The sequence below is a fragment of the Acinonyx jubatus genome, chromosome B2 (genome assembly GCF_027475565.1).
Source record: "Acinonyx jubatus isolate Ajub_Pintada_27869175 chromosome B2, VMU_Ajub_asm_v1.0, whole genome shotgun sequence".
In the NCBI taxonomy this organism is placed as follows: domain Eukaryota; kingdom Metazoa; phylum Chordata; class Mammalia; order Carnivora; family Felidae; genus Acinonyx; species Acinonyx jubatus.
This window is the reverse complement of record NC_069385.1, coordinates 13,111,557-13,132,695: the sequence shown is the minus strand read 5'-3', so window position 1 is coordinate 13,132,695 and position 21,139 is coordinate 13,111,557. Positions and strand designations below refer to the sequence as shown.

The 21,139-nt window shown below is 42.5% G+C and overlaps 1 protein-coding gene across 4 annotated transcripts in view; it reads right to left on the bottom strand.

The window, feature by feature from the left end:
- Positions 1-17,177: 17,177 nt before the first annotated feature.
- The window catches only part of CNKSR3 (CNKSR family member 3), an 83,865-nt gene continuing 79,903 nt past the window's right edge, over positions 17,178-21,139 (bottom strand). For all 4 annotated transcript variants that reach the window (XM_027056588.2, XM_027056584.2, XM_027056586.2 and 1 more), the window contains one exon: positions 17,178-18,524. In XM_027056588.2, coding sequence (XP_026912389.1) covers positions 18,226-18,524 — 299 coding nt within the window. In that variant the 3' untranslated portion in view covers positions 17,178-18,225. The remainder of the gene's footprint in view (positions 18,525-21,139) is intronic.

Sequence of the window (21,139 nt, the reverse complement as noted above, 5' to 3'; positions counted from 1 at the left end):
GGATAATGTAGTGTGGAGGAACAAATAGCCTTCTTCTTACTATTACTACCTCTTGTCACGCAACAGAACAAATCAAATACACCACCTCTCCTGAAAACTGTCAGGGGGGGGGGGGGCACGGGAGGTCCTTACCTATCAGGTAGCGGTAGTGGAAGGAATGAACAGCACATTACCTCTTATTACTAATAAAGGCTTCCTTCATTCCCCAACTCCATTTTTCCATTCAAGTGGATCTCACAACTACAACCTTTTTTCTGCCCCAGACGTTTTCCAGATCTTTGCTTTCAGTTAGGGAGACCTGTCATATGCATTTTTGCTCCTCCCCAGACCCTCGGGTCCTAATTTTCTCTGAAGCAGAAGTGGTCAGGACGGCTCAACAGGTTAGCAAGATGAACCAGATAACTCAACTCCTACACCTGATCTCACCTGCCTGAACCCCTCAATCTGTTTTCTGGGGACTGGTAAAGAAGGCAGATAGTGTTGTTTAGTTGTGTATCTATATTTGGTTTAAATAAAAGTGCTACATACACATGTAAATACAAGCACGACCCAGCCTGCAGCCTTAAGAACCAGAATATGACAATAGACTTGAAGCTTCCTAGGTGTTGCTGCTTCCCCCAGTTCCTTCCTCTCCCCGAAGCCTCTTCTGAAGAAGATGTGTGTTTGCATTTGCTGAGAGTTAGGTGATCACGGGGGCCACTCTGGCTTCCTTTAGTCCTAACAGGTGAGCCCGCATTGTACGGATGAGGCTTAGGCTCCGCATCCCAGGGCTGAAGTGTGAATTTGTCCTGGGAACACTTGCCTGTCCTTTTTCCACTCATCATTCTCAGCTCACTGTGGGCAGGTCCCGCACATTCTCACAAATCCGACAGTGCTTTGTAAAACATCTTCACCGTGATTAGTGCAGGAACGAGCTGTGCTGTAGCACCAGGGCTCTCCCTGGGACCCAGTAGCCCAAGCTGCTGTGAGTGGAACTGAGGTTCATGGTTCTTGCCTCTGGCCTTGAGACAGTATCTCCCTTCCTTGTTATATTCTAAGGAAGGATGATAGCAAATCCTATTTCAGGGGCCCCTACCCCTTAAGAGTTTTATCACCTATGACCGTTTCAAATAGTTGGTAGTGGTTACCTGAAATTCTGTCTTCAAGGAGTTGAGATTTGTTTTCTAAGCACTTCAGGAATGCAAGGTCAGTCTCTACTGTGAGTAGGCATGTGATGAGTGACGGTCCCACCAGAGTTCAACCTTGACAGCCTACCTTTCAACATCTGCGTTTTTCGGATGAATGTCTATTTTTACTCTTCAAGGATTAGCCTTTGATTATCTAGATCTACCTTCGGAGACCTAGTCATTATTAAGGTTGTAGGAATTTTAAAGACAAACATTTTTCTCCCTACCCCATTGTGTATCTCATCCTTCATCATTCACGCCCCACTCTAACCCATGCCCCGCTAGTAAATCAGCCTCCCCAAACTCAAGCTCTTTGCATCCCCTTGACCTCCTAAATCCTAGCAGAAATTATACACTGCAGAAACAATTATCTGAATATGTGCATCTATTCTGACCATTCATAATGGCTAATTCTAATTCCAGGTTAATACTCATCACTTGGTGTATTAGTTATCTGTCGCTGTATAACAAAGCCTCTAAAATTTAACAGTTTGGAAAAGCAATAAACGTTTATTTTCCCACCCAGTGTCTGTTAATCAGAAGTTTGGGGATGGGGGTGCCTGGCTGGCTCAGTTGGTGGAGTGTGTGACTCTTGATCTCAGGGTTGTTAGTTAAAGTCACACATTAGGTGTACAGATTACTTGAAAAAATAAAATCTTAAAAAAGAAGGAAATTTGGGGAGAGTCCGTTGGGTGACTAGGGATCTCAGGTGAGGTTACTGTTGGGATGGCATCTGGGACTGGTCATTTGTGCTTCAGGAAACTTCAGTTTCTCAGCACATTGTCCTCTCCAAAGGACTGTTTAAGTGCCCTTCCAACATGGCAACTGGATTCCCCCATATTTAGTGGTCCAAGAGAGAGCAAGGTGGAAGCATCAACATCCTCTATGACCTACCTCAGAAGTCATACGCTGTCATTTCCATAGTATCACCATTGACATCCCACATCCTCTCTGTTCAGTGTGTGAGGAAATTACACAGGGGGATGATGGGGAAATGACACACTTGATGAAGGAGATCGGTGGAGATCTTCCTGCAGGCTGAGTACTATACCTGGCAAATATTTTTCCTTGGAAAGAGGTGTAGAGCCAAGATCCACAAAGCCTGACACTTGTTAGTTTGTGAACTACTCCAGTGTGTTGAGTAAAAAGCAGAAAGGAAGCTTTTACCTTTCCTGTGCACATTTTTGCAAGAAATGTCATAGCTTTGTGGCTTATTGCCTTACACCTTTTTTGAGATTCCAAAAATGAAATCACATTTCATGATTAAAGAGTAAGGAGCCACAGAGCAGAGAAAAACAAGGGGTCATGGCAGAAAGTTGTTACTCAAATGCTCCTCAGTATTCCTCCGGAGAGTCTTTTGGTTCAGTAATTTTCCACCGAATAATAAGTTCCACTCAATGAAAAATGTTCTTACCCTTCTGCTTCTGACAGTAACTGTCATCATAGAATAATGGCAGACAACGCTTTGTTTTGTTTTGTTTTGTTTTGCTTTGCTCTCTGGAATGCTTGATATGGTAGCACCCACAGAGTTTCTGGAATTTCCTTATAATCTTCTAAGGAGGTAGAGAGCCATAAGTCTAATTATAAAACAATGTCAGCCTTGTCATTGTGAGGTTAGCAAGCCAGAAATCTGGCGAAGTTCAACAAGGCAGTGGCTTAAAAATATTTATATAAAACTTTGTTTAGCTGCCAAACTCCTAAAGAAGGAGGAGGATTCTTCAAGGTGCATCAATATGACCAAGGAATGTTTTCTAAGCTCTCTCCTCCTCCTGAATAATTAAATTCAAGAGACACTTACAAGAGAATCCATCACCGGAATATGCCAGATATGTTTCTAGATTCTAGGGACTATCAGGAAAGCTAAGACCTCGCCCTCCTGGAGCTAACAGATCTTTGCTCAGTGTGGGAAACCTCTTAGACTCGGTGTAGGTTTTCAGGATGTCCCCTCCTCTTTATCAGTTTGTAATAAGACATAAAATCCAGTGATACAGAGATTCGGTTTGGAAACCTCTTCCTTACTTTTTCCCTTCTACCCTACACCCCCTACTTTCCTGGGAAGAGCACACCCAGAGAGGACTCTCCAGGAAGCATCTGGCTCTAGGAATGTTTCTCCCTCCAAATCTTACATGTTTGGAGCCTCATTCCACCTAAATATTCTTCACATCCATTCAACATGCTCTGTGGGTCTGCTCAGGCATTACTCTCAGATTTTAGACCCTTTCGTCCTGCTGGTGTTACAGGAAGCAAATCTCAGCCCCGGTGATTTATGCAGAACGAGGGTGTCCAGGGCTCCACCGCAGCCTGGAGAGTCAGGAATCCTGGTGACAGAGGGCCATAACCTTCCCAAGAAAGATGTGTAGGAGTAAGGGAGCCAACGGCTTTTTTGAATGGACTCTTTGAGTTAACATCCACCCTAGGAGCTTCCTTCTTTTCCCCAGGGAAGAAAAAAGTAATCTTGCTCCATCCAAGCTAAGGACTCACTCAATTTTTTTAATCCTATTTATATGTATCAACTTTCCTTCTCCTTCTATTATCTACCCCTGAAACCACTGAGAATTCTTTGAAAAGGCACAGTGAAAAAGCAGCTAGGTTTATGAAGCAGAGCACTTTGTCTATTTCATCTTGAAATATCTAAGTTTCCTAAAGACATCTTTCTTTTTTTAGTTGGGGATAACTTACATATAGCAAACATTCTATTAGTTTCAGGTGTACAACATAATGATTCATTTGTATATATTATGAAATCATTACCACAGTAAAACTAGTTAACATTCATCACCACGCACAATTACAATTTTTTTCCTTGTAATGAAAACTTTGAAGGTCTACCCTCTTAGCAGCTTCCAAATATGCAAGTACAGTATTATTCTCTGGTACTAATTATTATTATAATGCCATACATTACATCCCCAGGAGTGATTTATTTTGTAACTGGAAGTTTGTTCTTTCTGATCCCCCCTCACCCATCTCGCCCACTCTCCATCCCTGCCACTGGCAACCACCCATCTGATCTCCGGATCTATGAGCTAGTATTTTGCTTTTATTTATTTTTTTAAGATTCCACGTGTACGTGAGATCATGCGTGTGAGATCATGCATTATTAGCTAAAGATAGCTTTCTACATTACAGATTAACAATCTTGAAACCTCCCACTAAAAGGCAATCTTAAAGCACTTACGAATTACAGGGGGCTTCTGGGTGACTCAGTTGGTTAAGTGTCCAACTCTTGATTGGGCTCAGGTCATGATCTCACGAACCATGAGATGGAGCCCTGCATTGGGCTCTGCACTGAGAGCAGGGAGCCTGCTTGGGATTCTCTCTCTCCCTCTCTCTCTCTGCTCCTCCCCTGCTTGTGTGCATGCTTCTTAGCATTCTGCCCTCCTCATGAGGAGCACACATTCCCTCCACCGCCCTTTCCCCCATCAGTCCCTAGGGTCAAAAATGACAATGGTCTCCTGAAATCCAAAGACAAGTTTCCCTATGTAGCTCCTCATTTTTGAAATGGAACTAAGTTATGGAAAGCTAAAATTTTAAAGGGAAGAATGAAAAAGTCTTCGAATATGGCAATTATCAAAACATGAAGGGCAAGGTAATTTGTGTGCCATTTCAAAAGAATTATTAAAAATATGTTTACTACTGTAGCAATTGCCCTGTAAGTGTGTCAAATGTTTTCTGATTGTCCCTTCACATCTGTCTCTCACTCTCCCAAAGGTGCTTCTTCCCAAAGACCCCTGCTTTGGGCCACAGAAAGCTGCCCTCCATGAACCACTCCATCAACCAGGTTCTCCTGCCCTCTGACTTCTGATTGTATCCTGCCAATGGCCAGAGGTACTGACAGAAGGAGAGGAAGGTCAGGAAACATTGTTCTCTCTGTCTCTCTCTGTCTCTGTCTCTGTCTCTGTCTCTCCCTCTCTCTCTCATTCCCTCCCTTCCTCCTCTGCATTGGCAGTGATCTTCTACCAAACATCATGGCTTCCAGTGAACATCCCCTCCCCTCTCCTGCCTCATTCTCACTGGATTCCAGGGGCCTCTCCCTCCTTTAACTTATGGTCCCTCCTGCTGATGCTGGGATGCTTCAATGGTCTCTCAGGAAATCTCTGCATCTGATGACACTTCTGTAAATAACCCATTCATCAGACTCTCATCGATGACCCCTTTTGAGGGTGTCATCCGTTTCCTGCAGTGACCATGACTAGTACTGTGCATGGCTGATTTTTTTAGCCTTCATCTCAATGCATCAAGCATTTCACTCTTTTCCAAACGAAAAGTAAATTACAAAAGAAAAGAAAAAGTCAACCACAGGGTGCACAACTTTGCATAACTAATAAAATAATTTAGGCATTGCCACAAAGAAAATTAAAGAAAGATGGTTTTTGTGTGTATTATTTAATTGAGGCAATAGGAAAGGAATGTTAAGGAAAGCAGGAATGTTTGTCAAGTTCAGGGTCCTTGATAACCACACATGGCTGCATGTTGCAGCCACATGAGTCATTCACAATGGATGTGAACGTGCATATGTAACAATTCTTCTCCTTTTAATGAAACATAAGAAATTTGCAAGTCTTGAAAATTAGAAACATACGTATTCAATTATTTTATTAGACCTTATTTAAAGAGAAACGTTTCTATAATCAAATGTATTGTACATTGTTTTTTAACATCTGGAACAATAAATAGCTTATTAATAAAACTAATCAGACTCAATAGTTGGATTTTTACGATAGTTGGATTTGATTCTTTCTCTTCCTGAAATAGGTGTAAATTAGCTTTTCAAAATAGTCCACTAATTTCTTGGATGTAGGAAGAATAAGAGGTTCTCAGAATTGCAAAACAACTATTGTCTTTTACATAGAAAAACAAACTCAGGAACACGGAATTGAATTATTCACCGTTTGATCTTAGATTCTTTGTATCACATCCTCATCATTGTCCTTCTCATCCTTTTTTAAATTTCATTTTAAAAATAATAAAATGAATACCTATGTACCCATTACATACCTTTGCACCCACTATGCTAACCAAGAGCTAGAATATTACTGACCTGCCACAAGCTTTGTGCACCTCCCCCACCCTCTCAGGACAACCCGGTCTCAGACCCCTGCCACTTGCTCAAGCCCCTGCCCACACCTGCCCAACTCACCTGGGCACCCATTTCTGAGGGCAGGGCATCCCCTGGACCATCACCACGTAACCAAGCTGGCCACCTGCACATACAGATTTCTAGCTCCTCCTTTAAGTGGACCCAGATGAAAGGCCACACATGTGGCATGGGTTTTGGCTTCTTGAGCTGCCACCAAACAGGCTAAGTGGCCCAACACGAAAGTATAGGGACTCTAACTTCCATGGGCAGGCCCTGACCGACAGGCGATGGAGCTGGGAGGAGCCGGAAGACAAATTCCCTCTTCACTGTTCCTTCTTGCATCTTTCCAGAGAAGCTCCAGTGAGCAGGACACAATCCATAGGGACCCACTGTGTCTCTTCATGACTCATCTTGAAATGGTAGCCAATAACGCTGCACAGCCCTTTGTGTGTGAGTCTGCTCAGGCGGCCATAACAAAGTAGCACAGACCGGATTTAAACAGCAGACATTCTTTTTCTCACATCCCGGGACGCCGGAAGTCTGCTGTCAAGATGTCAGCAGGGTTCAGTTTTTTCCAAGGCCTCTCTCCTTGGCTTCTAGGGGGCCATCTTCTCCCTGTACCTTCACATGGTCCTTCCTCTGGGCACACACATGTCTGTGTCCAAATTTCCTCTTATAAGGACACCAGTCATACTGAATTAGAGCCCATCCTAAAGACCTCATTACTTCTTTAAATACCTTATCCCCAAATATGATTGCATTCTGAGGGCCAGAGATTCAGGACTTCAACATATATATTTGTGGAGTGTGGAGGACACAGTTTAGCCCATAACATGCTCTTACCACCCCAGCAGAGATAACATCCTGGGCTTGGTGTTACTCATTTAGTTTCTTTTCACTTTCCATTTAGATGTCATGCCTAAATAATATTTTCTTCAGTTTTAGCTGTTTTAGAATGTCATAAAGAGTGTTATCCTATTTGTTTAATTCTGGCACTTACTTTTTCCATTCAACATTATGTTAATAAAGTTCATCTTTGATGTGAAGAGCTATAATTCATTCGTTTTCACTTGCTGCAGATTATTTCATTGTGCGAATAAACCACCACGTCCACATTATTTTGTGGATGGACATTAGGTTGTATTGTGCAAACAAAAGCAAATGGCCAAGCGGCACAAATGGGCCCCTTGAGACCATTTGTTGGGGTCACTCAGAAAAGCGTGGAAGGAATGCAGGTCCCTGTTGTCAGTTTCATCTAGGGCAGTAGACCGAAGTCTAACAAAGGCCAACCTCAGAGCCGAGAAGAGAGTCCCTAAACATCATGGGGCTTTTAAGCTGCATGATTAAAAAAGGCCTGGGCCCTCCCCTGGCATGATTAGGCGTTGTGTTTGCAGCTGACATATTGCCAACTAGTGGCAGGATTTGCCTCATTAGCACTCACGGTGAGGAGCAACCAGTTCTTCCCCTTGCAGCACCAAGGAAATAGGATCTAAGCCTCCCATTGAATCAGATTTTACTGTCCTAAATAATGGTTCATAACCGATTTCCATGGAGCTCTGTAGGAGCCCCATTCCTTTTTGGGGATATCAGCTTGTAGGGGATCAGTCTTTGACATGTTAGCATTTACCTCTCAGGTAGTTAACCATTTTATTCTCCAGAAGATGTCCCCAGGAATGAAATGGCTGGGTCATGTGATATATGAATATTTACATGCTAACTTACCGTCTCACCAGCAATACACATAAGATCCCACGGATCCTCCAAAAAATGTTTTTTGCTGATTTTTGTACTGAGTGGTCTCTCTCTAAGCAACTTGTAGGAAGTATTTACATATTCTTAGTACTAATCCTTAGACTGTATCCTCTCTCAATCGGTAGCCTTCTTTTTATTTCATTTACAGTGTTTTTTGATAAACAGAAGTTCTTAACTTTAATGTAGTTGAATCTATCAACCTTTTCTCTTATTGTTGGTCCTTTTGTTGTCTTATGTAAGAGATCCTTCCCCATCCCAATGTCATAAAAATATATAGACTTCAAAGTGATGCATGGACTGAAAAACAAGTCATAATGGAATTAAAAATTAGTTTTTTAATGATAATTAAATATCATTTAATGAACTAAATGATAATGAAAATACTACATGCCAAACCTTGTGAAATACAGCAAAAGTGATGTTTCAAGGGAAACTTACAGTCTTGAGGACTAGTATTTTAGGAGTTGTATATTAATGAGCTAAGTACCCAACTTAAGAAACATGGCAGAAACTACTACTCTTCACCGATATCCCTTTCCCATCCTCACTTGCAGCGAGGGTGGCCGTGATCATCATTTCTAGGCTGAGTTGGTTTATGCAGCTTCACTTTCACAGGTCCTGCACCTCAACCTACCAGGCAGATAACGCCCCAAGTTGGAGAATCCATAACATAAGAGTAGCCTGAGTCCTTGAGTCACTGGTCAAAGGAAGGCTGTCACGGAGAGTTGCCCAACCTGGAGCATCCACAGTGGACTCTGCATGAAGATCACATAAACTCTTTGTGTGTTGAGTCACTGAAATACTTGAACTGTTTCAGCATGAACCTAACATAAGCATTAAAGAACAAAACAAGCCAGAATAAACCCAAAGGAAATGGAGTGACGGAGAAAATAAAAGAGCAGAAATCGATGAAATGGAAAACAAAGAAGCAGCAGAAAGTCTCCACAATGGTTCTTCCCCGAACTCTGGGGAAGCCATCAGGTAACTGCTCACCTCTGCTCTTACCTCCTTGCCAGGGTGGTTTCATCTCCCCACACTGTTCAGAAGACTGTGTTGAGACTCCACATATATGAAGCTGCATGGGCTGGATTGGGTTGCTCATTTCCCTAACTGCCAAATAAATGTGCTGTGTTTTCTCCCATTGCTGCATCAGGGAAACAAAGGGCAAAAGAGCAGAGCCAGGGGCCAAAGGTAAAAAGGGAAAGAAGAAGAAAGGCCCACAGAGCGGGGGGCAGTGGTTCCTGGGGTGCTCAGGACAAGGGCTCCCCATGCAAGGGAAAAAAACAAAAGCAGAGCATTGCCATTTGCGTGCCCCAAGGATTTTCCATTGCCAAGAATAGAATTCAATCCCATTTCCCATATAATGAGTGTAGTCCACATTTTCAGTTAATTCTGCGAGAGTGCTTTTGAAAAAAGTGCCCAGATGTATTCACGGGGGAAATGCAACCAGAAGGAGGCCCAGTAATCCTCATCATTAACTGTGATTTGCAAAGGACTTGTTTATTTATTTATTTATTTATTTATTTATTTATTTATTTAAGTATCTGATATTTCTTCATTTTTTTTTTTCCTTTGTTGAACTGCATCATAGTTGAACATCTCCTGCTACTTATCTTTTTAGTGTAGGTTCCTGGGGGAGCAGAATTCCTGTTTGTTTTCATAGATCAGTAAAGTAGAACCCCACAGACCCAGGCGAGCCCAGTGTCACCATGAGCGAAGGACGTTACTGTAAAACCACACTCCCACAGTCTCAGATGATAGCAACCGTGTTGGTTGTCTGTAAACCACAGCAACAATGTTCTCAGGAGTGCTTCACTCACCCCCTCGAGATGAAGGCCCTTAGGAATATACACTGTCTACTCAACAGCTTTCCTATTTACACACTTGGCTTTCTCAGGTCCAAATACTCTCCTTCGACAAAACGTCATAAAACCGGAATGGTCCCTGGCCTTACCTAAGTTTATAGGAGCGTTCTTTGGCCCCTACTCTCCAACTATTCATTTTTCTAGGCCTAATTTGAAACTGCCTGTATGAGTCTTAAATGAGTCCTCTGTAGACTTCTGAGAGCTTACGTTCTCAGCAGTTCCTGTAATCCTGTAACCAAAGAAGCTGTTGTTGACAACCTGGGTTTATTCTTCCTATAAATACGATTGAGTTCTGACACCTGGTATAATGTTTTCCTTTAGAACGAAAGCCAATGTAATGAAATTCTACATTACAGAAAACGTTAATAATTTTTCCTATTTTTTTTTCTGACTTTATAGTCATTAATTTTTCCATCTAGTTACTTCAATAATATTTGCTCTACTGCCTACCATGTGAGTTAGACAGACTCTGCTTTAGAAGGGCTAATAATCCAATCTGGAGAGCCAAACATCTAACAGGATGATTCAATGTTATAGAAAACAGGAGAGACCAATTAATTATGACCAGAGTAGGATCAAAGAAAGCCTCATAGGGATGAATTTGGGACTCACGCCAGTGATTGGATCTGGAAGGATGAATCCATTCTCAGGATTTAAGAATCTGAAAGTAAGTGCTAATGAAGGGGTGTGAGAAGAGTCTTAGCTAAAATTAACTCGTTGTTAGTTAAAACCAACACACAAACCAAATCTTACACCTCGACATGTGTATTTTATGTTGTCTGAAGTCTAGAATTCAATTCACATCATTGAATACACTCTAAGGGGGCATTTCAGTGGCATCCCTTCATTGAGAAGTCTGAAAAAGGCACTTCCAAGTAAAATGTACTACTCTAAACAAGATTTGCTTCAATGTTCTTCCATTTATTTAAATGCCCTAAGAGCAAAAGGAGAAGCAAAGCTTGAAAGGTCTTGATTTGATTCTTTACTCCAAAGATCAGGTTCCAGTTTTTATTGTTGTTGTTTGCTTTGGTTTTTCTTTCTTTCTTTTTTTTTTTTTAACTGCTTATCTGATCTGAATGCCCATGGGCAATGCTTGTCCACCCACTGGCATTGCCACGAGCACAAATACTATAAAATGCCAATTCAGTCAATCCACCGTGATTGTCTTATATTTTTTCCTAGGAATTCAATGGATGATTTCCTAGGAAATAAACAGATGAGTATAATCACAGTTGGGGGTGAACATTAGGTGTTCAGGGTAGTGAGAATTCCAGGGAGGGGGATAATTAGTACAAAATACAGCTGTGACACAGGGTACAGAAGAGAATTGAGTTTTTCTAGAAAGAGAAAGAAGGGGGAAAAGTATGATCTCTTTCCTTGGGGCTTTTGCAAAGTAGTAGTTGAATTGTGTGGACTGCTGATTATGTAGGTTTTTATTTAACATGGGCAAACAGCCATATGTTCACATGGTTCCCCTAACAGAGGAGAGGCACAAACACAAGAGAGACACCAAAGGGGCTGGGAAATTCACTGTGAAATGTGTGTGTAAAATTCACAGTCCCACCCCAGTCCCACGTCACAGATAAATGAACTGAGACTCATGGGCAATCAGGGCAATTCACGAAAGTTCTTCCAGAAACAATATCTACGACCACTGTGTCTATATTGGCTAAGCATCTGTTGGTGTGTGTGCTGACCCTTTGGCTGATACACTGCACATGCCCAGATGGCTGAAAGTCAGACACAACTCCATAAAACAGATGAAAGTCAGGCCTAAAGATCATCTTCCAGCCCTGGTGTCCCTCCCACGGTTTCTCCCGGCGACCACAGCATTAGTTGGAAAAGGCATCCAAGGACAGTCTTTTTCAGCTTCTGCAAACGCAATACACAATCTACTCATTTCATATTTACGTAAAGAGTTCCTTCTCATGAAAATTTTCAAAATGGGTACCGTTCTACATGATTCCTTTTCTTCTAACCACATGAGACACAGAAATAGTTTGGGGGTACCACTTGAAACTGGGGATGAGAGGCGGAAGTCATTCAGCCAAACAGGACACGGGCCAATGCGCAGATTTTGTTTTCCTACACAGTTTTGCTGAAGAAAGCTGCGGGAAGTAAAGAGAGAAGGCATGTTGGTGGTGAGTCAAGCTGGTTGTTAAAGCCAGACTGTGGTTCTGGATGTGCCCCATCAGGGACAGGCTTTTATCACTTGAGTTCTGACTCAGCCAAAACTTCTGAGCAACTGAGATGTGTACCAGTGAAAAACCACACTTACAGGTTACACACAGCACAGCGGCTTTCTGACAGTGTGACAAAGGCATTCTTTTGCTGCTTGTGGACAAAAGAATGAGCAATTCCTCATAGACCGGCTCTGGAATGTCTTATTTACTAGATGTTAAGATGGTGTACACACTAGTATTACTAGAATATTCCAACAAAAGTCAAGATCTATTAAATGCTGTGTGGTACACGATACCAAGGGCCTTACGAACGTTATCTCCTTTAACCCCCATAAGCCTATGAAGTGGATTCTATTATTATCCGCATTTCGTAGATAACTGGGAAGCAGAGAGATAAGTAACTTCCTTCAAGTCACAAAGTTTTAAGTGGTAAAGGGGGACAGCTGGATTATCTGACTTCAAAAGCTGAGCCCCCAGCTGCTTCTAACCACAGCCAATTTCCAAAAGTCAAAGACTTCTAAATTAGCCCTAATTCCCCACAATCTCTCCACTCATATCCTGGCACAGCCTCCGATGGAATTGACAAGAGAGATTTATGAGTGAGAAAAATTAAAAGACAATTTCTAAACTTCAGAGACTGTGTTACCTTATATTAATTTTTAAAGTTCTTTCATGTTTCTATAAAATAATCAAAATGTTCAGACCAAGGTATGTCCATATGGTGAAGGGATGTCTTAAAATCTGGTCTCTGTCACCCTAACATTAGAATTACGGGGTAAATCCCTTATAATTGGTCTGGTCTGCGGAAGAACAAGAAAAGAGTAATTTGTTTTCTGGTTTCTTTCTCTCCTTTTAGTCATTCCTTCACAAACATTTGAGTACTTACAATGTCCTGCACAAGGGAAGAGAAAGTGATGAGAATATCCCTATCCCTGGAATTCAGGAAAAGAATTTTTTTTTTTTTAATGTGCCTTTATTTATTTTGGGAAAGAGAGGGAGCACAAGCAGGAGAGGGGCGGGAGGAGAGGGACACAGAGAATCCCAAGCAGGTTCTGAGCTGTCAACACAGAGCCCGACATGGGGCTCAAACTCACTTACTGAGAGATCGTGACCTGAGCTGAAATCAAGAGTCAGACACTCAACCGACTGAGCCACCCAGGCACCCCATCTCTTTTTTAAATGCCTTTGAGATTTACTTCTTAATTTTCTCCTACAGCTTCAGTTTCACAGTTTTTCGGAGAGACAAGAAGCTCCATAAAGAAGCATTGTGTGTCATATCTGGTTGTGAGCATGTCATGAATGCCCAGACTGTGACCCATCTTCCCAGGAGCAGTGAATGCAGAGCAGTGGGCAGGACCCAGGGGAGAATGTAGGATTAAAACCCAGAGTCTTGGCCACAGCCTCACAGGTTTTGACCCCTGAGGTCTGTTGTCAATTGGCAGCACGTGCAGATGAACTTCAAGAATGTTGTCATCGAATTTTAGAGTATGCCTAAGACGATCGGGGTACAATCAGAATCTTGTCCTTAATAACCCGACACCACATGCATTTCTGTAAGGGGAGTGCCCCAAAGGTTCTCAAAGACGGTGTGTGACCGTCTCCTGCTGAGTGATGTTATTTTGTTGACTGTGAACAAAATCTTCTCTCTTCTTTCCAAATCAGTAAGCCAAAGGCCATTATCATAGGACTTTTGTAAGAGGACAAAATTCTTTCACACACACGCAAGGGTTCGGACAGAACTCGCCTCCCTAAAACTGGAGAAAAACATGGTGCTCCAGCAAATCTGAATTTGATATCTCTTCCTCCTTTAGTTACCTTAAACCTCACACTTGTCAAAACTTTCTCAGACCAGCATATCTCTAGCAATAATTATGGTCAAAAATAAAACCCCTGGGGCAAAACTTAGCAGTTGAGACATTTCCAGAAAATTATAAGGTAAATTTGGTAAGATTACTATTTTTTCTAGTCCCATTTCCTATAGGTTATAAAATCTTTTTTTTTTCTTCTTTTTTAAGTCCCTCTAGGGATCACCAACCACGTGCTATGGTCCTACTAGGTTTGATTCATCACACAAGGCCTTCACATATTTGAAGGAGCATCAGAAAGGTGTTTTTTGGTGGCTCAGTCGGTTAAGCCCCGACTCTTCCTTCCAGCTTGTAATCTCGTTCGTGGTTTGTGAGATCGAGCCCAACCGCAGGCTCTGCATGGAGGGTGCAGAGCCAGCTTGGGATTCATTCTCTCTCCTTTCCTCTTTTTGTCCCTCCCCAGTTCTCGCTCTCAAAATAAATAACCTTTAAAAAACATCCGTGTTTTTGTGTACTATTTAAGCCAGTTTTCAATCAATAGAGTTTTAAATACTCACTTTCCAGGTGATCAGCATGAATGTATAAAAAAGTTCACCTTCCATATAATCTCTAAGGTAGTGGTTTGTAGTCTCATCAAAGGAAATAATGCAGAGATTCGGTCACAAGGCTGGAGCAAAACGTGAATGGACAAGTGTGTCCACAAAGACTAGTCACAGACACATGGAGACCTCCAAGTTAGGCCAAATGACCAACTCATTTATGCCCCTGGTGGCACAAAAAGCTGCATGATGTTTATTCTTTGCCGATAGTATTCAAATGTCAAAGAAATTTACTTAAGTTCTTCAGGGGATAAAATTATGTGTAAGTATCTTAGGGTTTTCTGAGGGCCAACAAACTGAAACTTGGTAACATTCATGGTCTTTGGGCCACCGGTGGCAACAAATGCTTGGTTTTGGGGGGAGGAAAAGAAAAACAAAAATAACCCCCATAAAACTGATTCTTGAACTTCAGGTTTGGGGGGTAGAAAAGCAAGGAGAAAGAAGCAGAGAATAGACAGCGGGCAAGGATATAGCATGAAGGCCGAAACACTCAATGACGACAATAGAATTGCTTTTAAATCGCTTGTTCTCTAGAGGACAGTACCTTGTCCTAGAGGCAGTTTGGGACATGTGATGGGGAGCCTCACTACTGGCGTCCAACAGGTGGGACCCAGTGCTGCCTGAGCCCTACTGGTTGGATCCAGTTTCCCATCAGCACAGCCTTCGACTGTGCCACCGAGCAGTTCATGGAGATGGAAACCCAGTTTAGAATTATCTGGGTCTATAATCTCATTTTATCTATAACCACACAGGGAATTTTTAGTCCAGTTTGAACAGGCGTTGGAATTTCCAGCAATTACTCCACAAATTGGGAGAAACCTGTCCAGTGAAGTGGTTATGCACAAGTTGGGCAGACCTAGAATGCTTTGATTTTAATCCCAGCTCTGCGGCTATCAGCGGTCTACCCTCGGATGCCTCCCTCGTTTGTAAAATGGGAAGAACAGTGACACTCACCTCATAAAGTGGTTAGGGAAGTGTTTAGAACAATGCTGGGCACCCAGTAAGCACTACATGGGCACAGCTCTCACAGACTTCTGTTCCATCTACAACTTCATCAATAATTGGCCACATCCTAGAAAATCCTATTACTGACATCAATCTGTTCCTGGTATTGAGTCGCCAACACAGCACACCTGCTACCGGTCTCCATTCGTACCTGCCGTATTCACGGCGATATTATCTGAGGACGCAGGTACGTGCCTTGTTTCATTATTTCCACACATGTTGTAATATAATCATGTGACAATATTTACATAGTAAAATAATTATTTCACTATAAAATGTTCATATCTGTTTATATTTCATTTAGAACATTAGATTGAGATGTGTGTATAGAGGCTGGTTATATTACCTATTAATTTCATTTTGGAATAGTGAAAGTGAATGCAGGTGATGCTTTTATGTGCGAACATAGGTTTTATCATCCATGATTCTTAGTTGATGACTGTAGTCATGTTGTAAAATATTTATTACAAAAAGGGCTGGGTGTTGAGTTGGGTCTGGTAGAGTTAAAAAAAATAATCACTATTTTAATGTTTCATGTCAAAAAGTATCATTCCACATCTTCATTTGCTGGCACATGTCCACCATTAAATGACTACGGAGGTGAGCAGTTTCCATGTCATTTCTAAGAAATTAGTATTAAACTACTGTTTATGTATCTCAACAGTAGAGATACATACTTTTTTTTTTTTTAGCAGTTAATCTATTTCTCGAACACAATTCAGGAGAAAACCCCAAATAAAAATAAAGACGAGGCTGTAGCATCTGACTGAATGAAGGTAGAGGACCCAGAAACTTCTCTGGTCTTCCATCAGGGCTTGAGGGAACAACAACAACAACAACAACAACAAAAAACCTGTGCAGTCACTGAAGTTGGGCACCACCTATATAGTTAAGACTGACGTCTGAAAAACGCATTTTGAGGATGGTCATTTGATCACAAGTGGCAATTTCTCCAAAGGGGGCCAACCTCCAGCTAAGACCTCCAAAATTTACTTAACTCATTCCCCAGCTGCACTTCAGCACTAAGAACCCTCCTAACTCCAGGGAGGGAGAGGAAGTGTTGCCATCCCCTGCTCTGGGCATAAAGCCAGCCCAAGCTAACGGTAAAATGGGCCAGGGCTGGCGCTCCTCCTTTTCCATAGCTGCCTGCTAGTCTCCAGAGCCCTGTTACCAGACCTCCCGCACCCCCGTGCTCGGCCCTTACATTGTATTTAAAGCACCCAATGAATCACACATTCCAAGCCTCAGAATCACACATTTCAGCCTCCTTCTGCTGAAACTCCCTCAGAGGCCGACAGGAAAAGAGCCGGACTGAATGCAATCCCCTTAGCCCCACCAGAGGCATTCTAAAAGGAAGATGTTTAGTAACTCCGGGAAATCTCTAATTTGCTGAATTTCAGGCAGTTCAGCAAAGTAAACAATTCGAGGGGTGTGTGTGGGGAGGGGCGTGTTTCTGAGGAAGGGATACCAGCTCTGCCCAGGAACGTACCTCGGAAAAGTTCCCAAACGTAATGTTACTGTACCGCGTGTCCTCAACGCCCCCCCAGTTCTAATCCATAAAAATCCCAAAATGCTTGGGAAGGTTTATTTTGTTTTTTAACGATAGCGCCCACACTGGCATCGGCCACAGTGGTCACTTATAAATCTGAAAACACCTTGAACACTCTTTTTCATTAACTTCATGTAAGACGCAAAACAAAGATATTTCAAATTACATGTGACTAAGAGTAAGAAAAATATACAACTATATTTAAAACACTTAAATTAACAAGATAGTACTTTTCTGTTCTAACAAAATATCATACATTCAGTTTAAACAAGAGTTAATATCCAGACACACTTTTCCAAAATACCTGATGCTAGTTGAAAATGAGTGACCGTGAGACTTTCCAAGAGATTTCTATTTAGCAAATATGTACAATTTTGAAGAACTGCCTTTTTTTTTTCTGGAAGACAGGCATTAAACAGTCAAAATGCAAACTGATGTATCTCTCATAAACCTAAATATTGTTGCTTCATTTTTCTGCATGATACTTTGGCTGTCAGCAAATCTTATAGCTTCTTTCCCTTAAAGACAATAACGTATAACACCCCCCTCACAAATAACCATGAACTTCTTTGTGTGTAATAAGCCCTATCTAAATGTGTTCACGTGTTTCTGCATTAATTGACTTATCTACGGAGATGGTTATGACAAGGGTATGACCAAGTGTAACAGGCCTACACTTAACCCACTTCTTTGAAACAGCATGAAATACATGCTACATGTTATTTCAAAGTCAAAGCTGCTACACTTACGAATACAGTACATAGCTTGAAAAATCAACACAAAAATGTTTTCTCCCTTGGTTTTCTTTCAGGTGAAGAAGCTGGACCACAAACCAACACATCTGTGTGACAAGGGCCACCAATTTTAGCCCCGCCTCCCAAGCTGACAATGGCCTCATAATGGCCATACCATCCCTGGCCAAGGCCCCGGTTTATATAGCATCTCTGTGTTCCAACTCTAAGGAAGCAAGAAAAGCCGACTCTACTCATTTCTTTCCTTCTGCCTCCACAAGCCAACACCTAAGATCCTCTGGATCTGTTCCCATCCAATGACTTTGAGATTCCAAGAAGGGCAGTATACAACTTCCAAAAGAAAAAAACAACAATGAAATTGCATAAGGTCACTACGTAATACTGTGGATGAAAACCAGAAGAGGTTGTCAACTGAGGAAGCAAGGCACTTGGGAACAGGAGACAGGGAAGAGTCCAGGGAGGGCAGGGTTCAGTGAGTCAACAGTTTCAGGCGGGTAAACCAGCTGACCAGCAGGGACGGTTCTGTAGAGGAGGACTTGGCCTCCGCGGCCACCGGCTTCTTTCTGGTCCCTTCCTCCTGGAATGGAATCGTGGCACTGCTGTGGAGATCGGAATTGATGTAGCACCTGCTCCCTCGGACATAGTCTGCGCCTCGGACCAGCTGCCTCTCCCCTGTGGGCCTTGAGAAACGGTATGCGGGCGAGGAGCTTTCTTCGATGATGGGAGGGATCCGCTCATTGCTGAAATACCGGCAGAGGGCGTCTTCACCTGTTTTCAGACAAGGCCCACAAGTCCATTAAAATAACCGTCCACTGGGCAGCCTGCTCAGACCTCTGATGCCCTCCTCCCAGGGATGGGCTATGGCGCCTCACAGACAGCCAGGCCCACCCCCACTGGATGCTCAGAGAGCAGAAATGGAAGGAGTCCATCATAGGCTGCTTTCACTCCTGAGAGGCAACACAAAGGCAGAGCAGAGGGCCCTCACTTCCTTACCAGTGTTAAGAACTTTCATAACCAGAGTGAAAGGGCTGTATCATTCTATCACCCCTTCTCCAAGGCCTTGTTCAAGGCCTGCAGCACGTCCAGAACGGTGGTTCTTACTCTGAAGCGTAGAGAACTTAGAAAGGTAGGGGTGCCTTTGACTGTCACCCTCCAGGAAGAGGCCAGTACTCTTCACCTTTAGTAGATAGCATTCAAAGATTCTCACGCTCTGCCATCCTTAAGACATTTCCGAACCAGGAAGAATGGTCCCAGCCTAAATGCCAACAGGCAGCTCCTGGGATGGGGGTAGGGGGTAGTTAAGAAACTGAATAGACACCGAAAATGCAGGGCACCTTGGCAACATGTAGCATTCTTTTGACCCCGAAATTCTGCTCCTAAAAATGTACAAAGATCTGGGTACAAGAGCTTATTGAAGTATCATTCATAATTGTGGGATGGGGCGGGGGGGCACAAAAATAAGCTACATGTCCAACAACAGCAGACCGAATAAATATGTGCTATGGCCACAAGATGGACTGCCAAATGCAGGCATTATAGAAAATACCCATGTTTTAAATAAGTCACCTTTCACAGTATTGTCAAACACCTGTTTCTTCCACTTCGCACCTTTTTTCTAAGTGTGTAACATTAGAAAACGGAGTGATTATTTCTAGGTTGGGGAAGCAGATTACAGTTGAGTTTTATGTTCTCGTACCTTCTAGATGTTTTTCAATGTACTTGTTTTGCTTTTGTATTTGAAGCGGAAGTTACTTTCAGGAAGTGCCTGTTGTCGGAGAGCCTGGGTGGCTCTGAGCCTCTGGCTCAAGTCATGATCTTGCAATTTGTGGGTTCAAGCCCCGCATTGGGCTCTGTGCTGACAGTGCTTGGCCTGCTTGGGACTCTCTCTCTCTCCCTTTCTCTCTGCCCTTCCCTGACTCGTGCTTTTTCTCTCTCTCAAAATAAATGAACTTGAAAAAAAAAAAAAAAGTGCCCATATTCAAAGAACCACGTATCATAGGAGTCTATTCATCTGAAATGTTGAGAGTAGGAAGATCCGTAGAGACAGAAAGTAGATTAGCAGCTGCCAGGAGCTAAGGAAGGACGGAATGGGGAACGACAACTTGCAGGTGATAAAACATTCTGGAATTAGTGCTGATGGACACACAACTCTGTGAATGAATGAAAAACCTCTGAATTGTACACTCAACAGAGCGAGCAGATGTATGGTATGTGACTTCTCTCTCAGTAAAGTGGCTTTTTCTTTTAAGTGCCCCTTGTGCAGATAGACACCTTTTCATTCTAAAATGATCATACAACAAAAATACAGAAGGTGAGATAGGAGGTCAAGTGCGTCTCCATTTCCGGGCTTAACTCTCCCATCACCTCTCTCTCTCAATACTAACAGGAAATAAAGGGCTAAACTGGGGATTAAAAACCTAAGAGAATGGCAACGAATATGCTGAAGTTTCTAAATCTAAACAAAGGACAGGCCTGCCACCTGCTGACTGCTCCACAGATTTTCACATGCCAATTAAGGGTATCTAGGACCTGACACAGACATCTCCCTTTTCCAAGTGATTCAGACACCTAAGTGACAAACTCTACCAGGTCTCAGGGAGGGGCTGACCCTCCCTCCCCCTCCAACCCCAGTGAGGGGTTGACCACTTGGGAAGTTGAGCCTCCAGAACTTTTTTCTTCTTCCTTTGACTATCTAAGGTCTACTCCACTTGAACTTGTCACCTATTCTTTGTTTCAGCAACACACGAACAATGCTAGAATGTCTTGCCAGTGCTGATAATCAAATCATTTGGCAAAAAAATTAGAATTTATTTAAAAACGTTTCCCTCAAGACTAGTGTAATAACCAGTAACTTTGATTACAAGAGGAATTCACACAATTTATTTTCCAATGGTAATTACTCTTTAACACAAGAAGGATTTAGGGAGGGAAAAAAAAAAATCCATGTCTATTCACTAAAAATCAAAGAGATTCCAAAAATAATAGTCATAAAATTCAGAATGAGATTGCTTAGTGAATAACGTAGATTTCTACTTATTTAGAAACTTACAGACTATCAATGTCCACAGCCCATTAAAACAACTTTTTTAAATGTTTTATTTATTTTTGAGAGAGAGAGAAATAGAGCATGAGTCGGGGAGGGGCAGAGAGAGAGGGAGACACAGAATCCAAAACAGGCTCCAGGCTCTGAGCTGTCGGCACAGAGCTCGATGCGGAGCTCAAACTCACGAACTGTGAGCTCATGACCTGAGCCCAAGTCAGACGCTTAACCGACTGAGCCACCCAGGCGCCCCTCCACAGCCTTTTAAAGCACACAATGCTAATTAGGAGATTCATAGGCACTAACTAGGAGTATATAATTCTGCCATTCCAGAAACAGGCAG